Genomic DNA, 12,317 nt, shown 5'->3' on the forward strand with positions numbered 1-12,317 from the left:
GAAAGTTGACTGGAAAGTTAGTCAAGAAAAATCTCCCCAAATATCGAGTCAAGTCTACTTATGTCAAAATGACAGTTGATCATTCTTTTTCATACAACTTAAAGCTGAAGTTTATTACTCTATGAATTATTTATTTTCCCTTTGAAGTTTTGAGAAAAATGGTTCCTTGTCAAATTGGAAAAGAAATAAATAATATTTTCTTAAGTGCAAAATACTAATTATGATGAACTTGTAGCTTTGCCTGAAGAGTGTTTTGTAGACAACAATGCTTTCGATAGTTTTTGTACTATGGACTGAAAATAGAAGTTAATCAAGTAAAGTTCCAAGTTGAATAACTAACAAGCTTGGTCAAAACTTACGTTTCACAGAATGCAGTTGTTGACTGCAAATAAACTCCCCTAGGTATATTGTCTGAACCCAGCCAGTTTCATTATGGACTATACGAATTAGCACCGTCAGCTTATTATTAAAATTACTGAAATACTGAAATTTGAAATTGGTGACCGCAACGTTTCTTAAGAAACTTATTTTTGGCTAAAAGGGTTCGTAATTAAACAAAATAGGCGCAAAGTCGGGATGAAATCCACATTTTCTTCATGAATCACCACTCTATCCACACACAATTTCTGTTCGACAATAACGATCGCCACGTTACTGTGAACTCCAAGAATTATCGTGCATTGATTACAGATAAATTTTGGAAGCTCTTGATTTGGACGACATGTGGTTTCAAAAGGATAACTTCTCAAACCACACAGCACACCTTACAAATTAATTTTTTAAAGATCAATGGCTGAATCACAATCACGCTTCAGCTTCTGCTGCGTCTGCGTTACGGTGGGCCTGCTTCGAGGTTGCTTTGAATGAAATTTGTATTATTTCATCCCTCCAAAGAACAAATACTTTGTTTGTTGATATTTTTTTTACAGCTGTTTGCACATTGCGTTCTTTTCCTTACTATTGTCAAACAAAACGTGAGGTCGAAGCTCCATTGTGATAGCGCATGCATTGAATTCCTATGGCTGAACTCGTAAACGTCAGGTGAAGCGTGTTTATGATTCAGCCATTAGTTTCACAAGCGTGTTATCTCAAGAAATAGGCCGCTTGTTTTATGCGGTATAACGCTTCTAGAACGTTTTCTTTAAGGCTTAGTTAAGTCATTGGTTTACAATAACGAGCCAGCAATGTGACGTTTGAAGAGCTCAGAGCCAACACTGGAAAGTCTGGCCGGGTCATCAAAAATTGGGTACAACAAATCGACAGTTCCATAAAAGTTTTGATTAAGCTTAAACTCGATGATAAATTTTTAGAAATATCTCAAATGGTTTCCACGTTATTTTTATAAGAGAAGTTGTGAAATCCTTATTGGAAGACCCTTAGTATACAATCACAACAAAAACAAGAATATTATAACAGGAAGAAAAATCTACTTTACATAAAAAACCTTAGGAAAAAACGCAAAATATCTTAAAATATACCGAATTCTAAATTTACAAGTCGTTATATATCAATAACGGTTTAATCTTAGAAACGTATAGTTCGATAGCGATTGCAAAAGATTACGTAAATTATCTTTCATTGTTTCAATCCACAAACGCTTTAATTTTCAAAAATATGTACCTACATGTCAAGAAATAATACACAAAACTCTTTGCAACGAAAAAAACGGATTACCTTAACAACCTAAGAAAAAAACTCACTAACTGCAAGAACTCAAAGGAATTTTGGAGCAATGTTCGAGAATTGGGTTGACGTAATAGAAATATGGTGAATACTCTCGGAGCTGAGACACTTGCTGCTCATTTTAAAACACATTTGTCGGTCGATTAGAATCAACATTATTTATCCTACGCAGTTCCCAACTTTACATTCAGTGAATAAGATAGGCCAACATCTTTTAGTGATCTGGAAAAAAGTTTGAGTAAGTTGAAGAATAACAAAGCTCCATCTTGTGGAGTACTTTAACAGGTTATCTAATGATGCTTATGTGCCAAAAAAAACTTTCAGTTATTTTTGCCATTTTCATGAAAGGAGATTCAAACCTTGCGGAAAACTACAGAGAAATTTCTATTCTTAACACTATGAGGAAGATTCTGACTTCAATTTTGTACGAAAGGCTCACTAAGTGGATCGTGAACACTAATCGTCTAAGCAAGTTTCAACAACAGCGGCTGTTCCACAAGGCTGCATTTTGAGTCCAGCTACAAATGAACAGATTGAACTCCTTCTGCGAGAGGTGGGGCTTGCATGTTAACACAAACAAATCGAAAATAATAATTTTTGGAGCGCGTCAAAAAATAAAGGCTGCCAGAAGGGAATTGGTCACAAGAGTTTAAATATTTCGAAGTTTTGCTTACGCATAATTTAAATTTTCTAAGCATGTCAAACAAAAAAGCAAATAGGCTAAAATTACGTTTAGTTTATTATGGCCAAAGTTTTTTGCCAATCCAAAAATCGATCTTGTGTCAAAATATTGAGTCTTTCAAGCAACTGTCAACACTTGTATGTGCTACGGTGCTCAAGTTTTTGGATACTTGGATTACCTAATTCAACACCAAATTATACTATTTACTATCTAATTATCTATTCTATCTATTATCTAATGCCACCCCTATCAAGGAATGGAGTTAGCTATCTATCTCACATGAAGCTAACTGGAGTCAAATGTAGATTAATGGAGCTCTATGCTTGCAAATGTTGCTGCTAAAATTGACGAAGGAAATTATAATCAGCATCTCTTTAAAGCAACGTCAACATCCTCCAGGAACACCTAACACCAATTATCATCAGAAGCTAACAATTTAAATAATGAATTATCGACCGAAGCTATAAGTTATATCTTTAGAGCACGAGTTCAAATTTTAAATCTTAACTATGTGCCTCATCGAGCATCTTCCACAAATTTGTAATTTATGTAACAGAAGAGAAATGGAAGATATACATCATTTTATTTCAAAGCTTTCAGAAATGTTTTTTATCTTCACTAAAGCCATCCAAATTTCAATCAATAGATGAATCGAAGATAAAATTCAAGGGACATAGCTGTTTTCGACAATATGTGCCTAAAGCCTATAAAACGTGGTCAGAGCTGACGAAAAAGGTTGTCTGCCAGTTTCAGATCTACACTGAGAAAACCTTGACAGGTACCGAAGAAGGTCTTAGTTCACGTGTGGTGAAGGACCTTTCCAGGTCATTAGTTGGAAAAGGACATTGCATCTATTTTGATAATTTTTTCAATTCGATCAAACTTCAAAAAGACCTACAAGCTTTGATATGATTTGATTTACTCCTGTGTAACTTTTCGTAAAGGAAGAAAAAATGCACCCATTGATCTAACAGATGACAAAAGCTTGCAACAAGGACAATCAGTAAGGACGGTCTAGCATTTTTAAAATGGAAGGATAAGAAATCAGTGCATTTTCTAAGTAACTTTCATGATCCATAAGTTGCAGGAACTGCAATGCGTATGCTAAAAGATGGCCGTAGGAAGGAGGTTTCTTGCCCACAGCTTGTACGTGATTACAACAAACACATGGGCTATGTTGATATGCTAAAATCAATTTATGAACTAGACCGCAAATCGTAAAAATGGTGGCATCGGATTATTTGGTATTTGCTGGATATGTGCCTCTTGAATTCGTATTTGAAAAAAGATGATATCCCCGGGAAGAAAGGGTTAAAATTGAACTTTTTATGTTTCAAACCATATTAAAATTGATTTTATTTGTGTGTTTCAAATCATATCAAAATTGTTAATGATTGCTTATCAAGTTTTTCTATTGCTTAGCTAATTTATTTAAGTATACGAATCCAACCAAATTAATGTCTTATTATTATTAGTTTTTCCAAATTTTTAACTTTTTTTTAAACTATAAATTAATTATTTAGTTCAATTATTTTACTTTTATATTTTTTTTGTATTATGAAATGTCAAATCAGGCAGATTCTTAAGTAAGAATTATTGTTAAACTTTAATAAGAAAAAATAAAGAATTCGTCTATCTATATCAATTAATTTTTAACATTTTAATATTGAAGCAACTCATATAATGGACAAATATTTGCTGATAAATGTTTATATCTCTAAAATGTAAAAATGAGTTTTCGATTTAGGGGACGTGGTTTCCACGCTCTTCCTTATATAAGCTACATCAGTCAAAATTACCACTTCCTAGATTATAGAACAATAAAAATCAAATCAAATATTTCCACACATTCAGGGGCGTGGTACACTCGCACTTTTCAAGTATTTTTTGTCATTTATTTCGGTAGATTTTCTACCAACAGTATAAAGACACATTGGTAGACAATTGTAGACATTGTCTGACAATATTTTAGGCTCTACCATCTTGTTCACTTAGCTTAAGTTTTAATAATAATAAAAATATGGCATTTGGGTTTGTCATGAAAAACGAAGATGTCCAAATGTGTTTTCCAACTTGTATTTGTACTTTTCATAATCTTTATAATTAATGTTTTATTTATTGTGAAAGGAAGAATTTTTGTCAAACTTAAACTCACATAATCACGATGTTCCTTATGATTTGTATCTGCGTAACTTGCACCATTCGTAGCACCTATCGATTGATTACGTGAATTACGATTCCGTAGTTTGCTTTCTTTTGTCATTGGGCCGGCACCCATTGCAGCCATTCCCCCCAAAAGATCTCCATGCGATGTATAGGATATTCTGGACTGATGCGAGGTATACGATGAATGTCTAGATCCTGTTTTTTTTTAAGTAAGAATTTATTGAGTAAATTGAAACTAAGAAAAAGAAACAAATTTTAACCAACCTAAATTACCATAATAGACAGGCACAATAATTGCACCATTTTCTTCGGACATTGGTGTTACCGCATTTGAATCATCCGCATAGGGTAAATGCTGCTGAGCATCCTGATATGTTGATAATACGAGCGGTTTTCGATCGCTGCCAGGTATGCCGAAACGACCTCGACCATTTCGTATTGTGTACTGATGGTTGAAATTGTACTTTAGAAAATGTTAAATTAGAAAAATTTAATTATTGCAGATTTTCTCTCAAAAGTTTTTCTTATTTTTTTTTGTTAATTTTGTTAACTTTTCGTTTTTTAGTTTGAGTTGTGTGTCGAGATATGAGAGCAATCAAAACAAAAATAACAACATGGATTAATAAAATAATATAAAAAAGAAAATGAATGAACAACTAAATATAATTAAAACAAAAAATTACAATATATGATGTGAAATAATATTTAACGTGAAAATAGTGCATGATATCCATATATTTATATACCTATTTTGTTTTTAATTTTACTTTTAAAATTATTGATTAATTATTATATTACTTACGTAATAAAAATGTTAGTACGTATTCTTACCTTGTGCGAACTACGTGATCCTCTTCGAATGTTAAACGGTGAACCGGGTAAGGATAAGGATGTCTAAGTACCAAAAAATAAACAAGAAAATAATGAAATCAAATTACAGAGAAAGAACATAAAAGCTTTAGTCGCATGGAAAAAAGTTTGTTTTTTTATTTTTCATAAGAGTTGATTGTTTATCCAAAAGATTGAGGGTAAAATGTTTTGTTAGTATTTCTTTATTAGTTTTTTCTGTGTAAAAAAATAAAAACAAAACAACTAAATTATAGAAACAAAAATTTAAAATAAAAGAAACTATTATACTTTTTGAAACAAAAATAAACAAAATATTGAGGATATAGGCATTTTATAAATGCATGGGTATTTTTTTTTTTTTTTGACTACAGGGTTTATTTAAAAATGCACAACTTCAATGAGCTTTAACGATTTACAGAGAACTAAAATACCTTTTTATTTAGTATTAATATCTAATAATCCAAAACACTGTTGTAATACTGTTATTTTTGAAAAACATTGAAAAAGAAAAATGTTTTCGAAGTATGGAAACACTTAAACACTGAATGCATAATTAAAAGAGTATTTTATTGAAAATGAAGTAGGATGATGGCTTTTAATCTAAATGTTAAGCCTTGTTCATTTTTTTCAGAATATTGTTATGGAAATTCAATTTTAAATACTTTTTTATGATCAAAATGAAATGAGAAGGAGATACAACAAACAAAGCGACTTTTTAACATCGAGAACAATAATAAAAATAGATGAAATGTATTTTATCAATGAAACAACTATTACGTCTAATTTTTTACAAAGTTATAATCTCTAAACCTCGGTTTTCGCAAAATGAGTTCAAAGTCATTTCAACATTAAGTTGTAGAGCATTAGAATTCTGATTTATTTAGATCTCTAATTGAGTTAGAAATTTGATTCATAAGACTCTTGAATTTGGAGTATTATATTCTCTGAAATTTCATAAACATGTTTTACACAAAGTTATACAAATTACTGAAACTAAAAATACAACAAACATTAAATTAATTCCAATTGGCAATTGAATTCAATACACTATTGAAATAAAAATGCAGTTTACAGCAAAACTGATAAACAGTGAATATTTATTGATAGAACATCAGAAATGTATAGTCGCCGAAATATCTTACCGCGCACTATGAAAGTAGTATAGTAATCGTTAGAACTTCTTTTTATATAACCGAGATACGAGTTCTTAAACCCCAATTATAAATTCAAACCGCATTCCAAGGAAATTATAGAAAGTGAGCAAGTTCCAAAAATTTTGTGAACTTAGTTGCAAAAATAATCCGATAATTATTTGACCAAGTTTTTAGTTGATCTCAAAACGTTTTCAAGGAATTTACTGTTTAAGAAAATATTTATGGGAAGCAGAATTGATTGCTATTTTTATTTTAAATTTAATTCTGAAAACTTGATATTCCCTGAAGTCGAAAAAGTGTGTCCGAAAACATATTGACTCATATGTTAATATTTTCAAAACGTAAATATTAAAGAATTTTAAAATGTTCTTGACATTTGGTAAATCTCTAAATTTGCTAACTGGCAGAAACTTATTCGTTTTCGTTAAAATTACAACTGAACATGAACTTTCAGTTCGTTAAAAAATCAAACCTAAATCTGAGGAACTGTTCCATTAATTTGAAATGTTAAATATCATTAAAAATGGGCAGATGCAGCCAACATAAGGGACTACATTTGCAGTCAACTTCATTCTTTGAACGTTAATTTTGACCAAGGCAACTAGTTACTTTTTCAAGTGTCATAAATTTCAAATTCAGAACCTTACTTCGCAAACCTCTACTTCAAGTTCATAGTACAAGAACTACCAAAAACATTATTGTCTACAAAACACTCCTCAGGCAAGCTACAAGTCCATCACGATCTGTATTTTGTATTGCAATGAAATATTACTTATTTCTTTTCCGAATTGACAAGGAACCCTTTTACAGATAATATAAAATGAAGCTGTACCGAAAATAAATAAATCATAGAGTAATAAAGTTCAGCTTTCATTTAAATGAAAAAAACACGATCAACTGTCATTTTGACAGAAGTGGACTTGACTTGATAGTTAGGGAGATTTTTCTTGACTAACTTTCCAGTCAATTTTCCATTAAAGTTGCCTTAATTGGAAGGGAATTTTTTAGCAGCTGGCCAATGATATACTAGAAACTTGCGTTACATTCAAGTCCCTTCTGTGGTCTGAAACTGCCCAATGTAAAATATAGCAAGAAGTACTCAACTCGTTTAGGATTTACAAGCCTTTTAAACTAAGTAGCTTACTAAAATGATTTTAACATTTTATTTATTTTTAAATCTTGAGGTTATCTGTTTACGGTAAACGAAACATTGAAAATATCTAGACGTAAAAAATAAAAAAAAAAACAATAAATAAATAAATAAATACAAAAATCTAATTCTACAGATAAACAGTTATTACTTTATAAATATTAGACTTGTGGTTCTGAATGCCTTTTACGAATTTCAGTACGACCGCAGCCATCAGAAAAAAACATCAAAAAATAAACTAAAAACAAAATATGAATTGATGTTTTTAATTCAAAAAACAAACTTAAAAAAAAATATCCAAACAAATTAAACCAAGATATACATAATTTATAATTGTTAAATGTGTTTTTATGTAAGTAATTTTAAATGTTCTTTTCGTGTTACCAATTTTAAAATTTTTAACGAGTTAATAATTGTAGTTTGTTGTAGGTTATCTTATAAAATATTATCTAAGTTATAGCCTACCTTTTGTCTGTTGGAGCTGAAATGATTGTTAATACACTAAAAACGACTTAATTTATGTTTTTTTTTTAATTTTATTAATTTACGAAATGTGCAATTTTTAATGAAAACCGTATTTTTTTGAATAACGACCATTTCATAGCTCATGTCTATTTGATTCTGGATATTAATTTTAAGCAAAGAATTTAACAAAGGTAAAAAAATCGTATCCGAAAAAAGTTTATAACAAACAAATTGTGAAATTGAACAAAGCAAATAAATAAAATTTCTAATAATTTTGTTTTCCTATACATATGTATGCATATGTAAAATAAAATATATTATTACATATATATTTTTATGTGAGGTGAGGTATGCATTTTTGATAAGAAATTAGTTCTTTTGAAAAAAATGATTTTGGAATTTGTATTGTAGGATCGAAAACAGCCTTTTTGGTAAGGGAAATGTTTTTGTAGTTATGAATGACAATTTGTATTTAAAGGGGATTATAGGTTAATGTAATCCTTTACAATATGCATGGGTTAAGTTCGGTTCCTGACTAAGTGGTCGGTTATAGCGATCAGTAAAGTCCATCGTTAAAATGTTTGTTTTACATTTTTTAACATATTTGAGCTTCATTTTCCTCAAAAGATGCAAGATGCAAACAAATTAACCCTTTGCATTTCAAGCTCAACTTATTTTGAAAACAGTTAACTAAAAATTTAATAATTAAATTTAATTTTATTCATCTTATTTAATGACCTAAGTTTGCTGATTGCTTTGAACGCTCATCACTAAAACTATTCAGATTTTTCTCGCAATCGTAACAGAAAGTCAGTACCACCTTACGCTTCAACAACATTGATAAATTTTGAAAACTCATTTCCAAATTGATTGCCTTAAAAAAGCTTAAATTAGAAAATAATTTTGGGTGAAAAATCATATTTTCTGACGATGCTAACATTTTTGTAGTAAGGTGACATCAATGGACCATTTTCCTTCGAATATGAGGTGAGAGTTTCAAGGCCATGTTACCCGATTTTTTTTTACTGAAATTGAAGATAAATTTTGTATCAGTCGCCTAGACAATGGACATTTTATGTGAGAAGACCGTAAAAGGCCAACTAGTATGCAAACAATCCGTGAGCTTTAGTCATAAGATTTTAATGAGGCCTTGAAAATTGCGGTAACTCAATGCGAAACTGCAAAACAGCGAATTGAACGACGCACATTGAGTTCAATATCAATTTTTAGGAATGTTCAAATTAAGTAACGCAACAGCCATTGAGAATTAGGTTCTAGTAAATTACAGTTCTCAACCATTTCTTTGTGCGAGTAATGTTATCAGGTATGGAGGAGATCTACAGTTTTAAGCCGAATCCGAAGGGCTAATTTCATAAAGCACTTTTCATGAAAAGAATCACTCTTCGAGAATTTGTCAATTCCTCGCAAGAGGCAATACTCGTGACAAAACTTGTAGATGGCATAGGCAGGGATCAAACCCAAGACCTCTGGCATGAAAGTCCAACGCACTAACCACCATGTTACGGATACCACTTCGCAAGCGACAATACCCGTGAACAAAATTTTAGATGGCAAATACGGTTTGAACCCAAGACAGCTGGCATAATAAAGCCATAATAAATCCGGGCCAAGTTAGCACTTCAGGTTTCCAGACCCAAGGTAGGGTGGTACTGGGAGAAGGTACAACGTCAAACGGCTAATATCGCAAGAGATCGCCAAATCCTCTGCCGCCAACACAATGTATCGAAAACCAGTGGCTACATTGCCAAGATGCAATCAGAAAAGCCGCCTCTGATGTGCTTGGTTTCAAGCAGCCACCCACAAGGAACCCCTGGTTTGATGAGGAATGTCGGCGGGCAAATGCAGCCAAACAACATGCACGCAAAGCGGCGCTGCATAAAAGAACGAGAGCTGCTTATAAACGCTATGAGCAGAAGAGGTGAGAGGAACACCGGCTTCTCAGAAGGAAAAAGAGAGGGCATGAGAAGCGTGCGGTTGAAGATGTTGCTAAGTTTAAAAGCAGGAATGAAGTTCGAAAGTTTTATGAACAGGTGAAATGAAATTCACAGGTACATAAACATAGAACCGAAGGCTGCAAAGATGAAAGTGGAAACATCATAGTGGAACCGCAGTCAATGCTGAGGATATGGAAGGAAAACTTCTGCAGACTGTATATATATAGTCTACTTAACATCGCCTATAAAATCTTCTCTGTCTTAACATGTGAACGTCTAAAGCCCATCGCCAACAACCTGATATGTCCTTAGCAGTGTGGTTTTACACCAGGAAAGTCCACATTGGATCAAATATTCATATTACGGCAGATCCTGGAAAAAACCCAAGAACACCAAATCGACATCCACCATCTTTTCTTCGATTTCAAGACCGCTTATGCCAGAATCTACAGGGACGAGCTGAATAGAACCATGTCTAATTTTGGTATCCGTGCCAAACTCGTCCTTTTGTGCAGGATGACCATGGAGAATTCACACTGCTCCATAAAGGTTGGAAACAACCTTTCAATGTCAAAGAAAGGGTTTAGACAAGTCATGCGATTTTTTTCACATCGTACTTGAAAGAATAGTGCAGAGCTCACACGTCAACACTAGAGGCACTATCTTTCAAAAGTCTGTCCAATTACTAGCATATGCTGATGACACTGACATAATCGGAAGAAGTCAGCGTAATGTCAATTGGCTCTTGTGAGTATTGAGTCAGAGGCGGCAAAAATGGGTTTAACGGTTAACGAGTGCAAAACAAAGTACATGCTGTAGTCAAGAAACACAACACCGACGTTTCGGTCAAAACGTCACCATCGACGGACGTAACTTTGAGGTAGTCAAGGACTTCGTTTACCTAGGCTCCGCTGTAAACGCAGAAAACAACACCAGCGCTGAGATCAAACGCAGAATAACTCTTGCTTACCACTGTTTCTTTGAGCTAAGAAAGCAATTGAGTGGTAAAGTCCTCTCTCGAGGGACCAAAGTGTCGCTATATAAGACCCTCATAATCCCCATCCTGCTAAACGGTGCAAAGCATGGACTTTGACAAAAGCGGATGAAAGCACCTTGGTTCGGTTCGAGAGAAAAGTTTTTTGTGTGATTTACGAGTATGGTCCCGTATGCTTGATGGAGGGAGTGGATGAGAACGACCAGCTTAGCCAGAAGGGTAAAAGTCCAACGACTAAGATGGCTGGGTCACGTAGAGCGTCTTCGAATCCACACCCACAGGAAAGCGCAGTAGAGGAAGACCGCGGATTAGGTGGCGCGCACAAGTGGAAAATGACCTCACCCCACTTGCAGCGCGAAACTGGATACATCTAGCTAGGGACCAAGCTAGATGGAGAAGTTTGTTGGATGAGGCCTTAGTTCACGCAGGACTGTAGCGCCACCTTAAGTAAGTAAGTCTGGGCCAATCTTTATAGGTTAACAAGAAATCAATATCTGTGAGATGTAAAAATGCTAAACTATTTTTGTAAATGCTTGCATTTAAAGTCAGAGGCAATCTTTAAATATATGCCATCACAAAAAATTGCCACATAATCGAAGCAAGTTATATATGTTTTCTATGAAATAATTTGAAATTTTTCACTCATGGTATTTCTATCATTAAATTTTCGACGATTCCTATTTCAGCGGAAAATGGTTGAAGTTACAGCCCTTGCACTCCAAGTGATTCTCACTTTGTTATAAAACTCATTTTTTTTTTATTATTTTGTAGATTTGTGTTATATTTTAAGGCTTTGAGAATGTTTTCATTAAAAATTAAAATTATCATTCATTTATTATAATAAAAAATCAATGTTGAATGTTAGTCGTTAAAAAAAGCTATTGAAGAAATAATTAAGCAGTGAAGTTTTGAATAATTTGATGGAACTAAATTAATAAATTAAGTTATGTAACTAAGGTTAATGAATAGGCACTTTCCTTATTTATCTATTTTAAAAATGCAAACTATATATTGAATATAGGTAAGCTCACTGAAAAAGTGATTGACGAAGGGTGAGATTAATTTGATTTTTGTTTCGCTGCCGCAGTGTTTTGGTTTAAAAGGAATCAAATAAAGAAGATTAATAAATGTTTAAAGTAAAAAAGAAGAACAAAAATAAACAAACTATGAATTTATATTGTTAAAAAAATTATACGGCATTTACGAATTTGGGAAGAAG

General features: G+C 32.6%; 1 protein-coding gene across 50 annotated transcripts in view; it reads right to left on the minus strand.

Moving 5' to 3' along the window:
* The window catches only part of LOC129953640 (sodium channel protein para), a 190,266-nt gene that overhangs the window by 78,576 nt on the left and 99,373 nt on the right, over positions 1-12,317 (minus strand). For 26 of the 50 annotated variants that reach the window (XM_056066914.1, XM_056066929.1, XM_056066953.1 and 23 more), the window contains exons 13-15: positions 5,363-5,425; positions 4,796-4,994; positions 4,521-4,726 (exon numbers count right to left, since the gene is read on the minus strand). In XM_056066914.1, coding sequence (XP_055922889.1) covers positions 4,521-4,726; positions 4,796-4,994; positions 5,363-5,425 — 468 coding nt within the window. The remainder of the gene's footprint in view (positions 1-4,520; positions 4,727-4,795; positions 4,995-5,362; positions 5,426-12,317) is intronic. The other 24 variants (XM_056066955.1, XM_056066938.1, XM_056066930.1 and 21 more) reach the window with 1 other exon arrangement.

This window comes from Eupeodes corollae, chromosome 1 (genome assembly GCF_945859685.1).
Source record: "Eupeodes corollae chromosome 1, idEupCoro1.1, whole genome shotgun sequence".
Taxonomy (NCBI): Eukaryota; Metazoa; Arthropoda; class Insecta; order Diptera; family Syrphidae; genus Eupeodes; species Eupeodes corollae.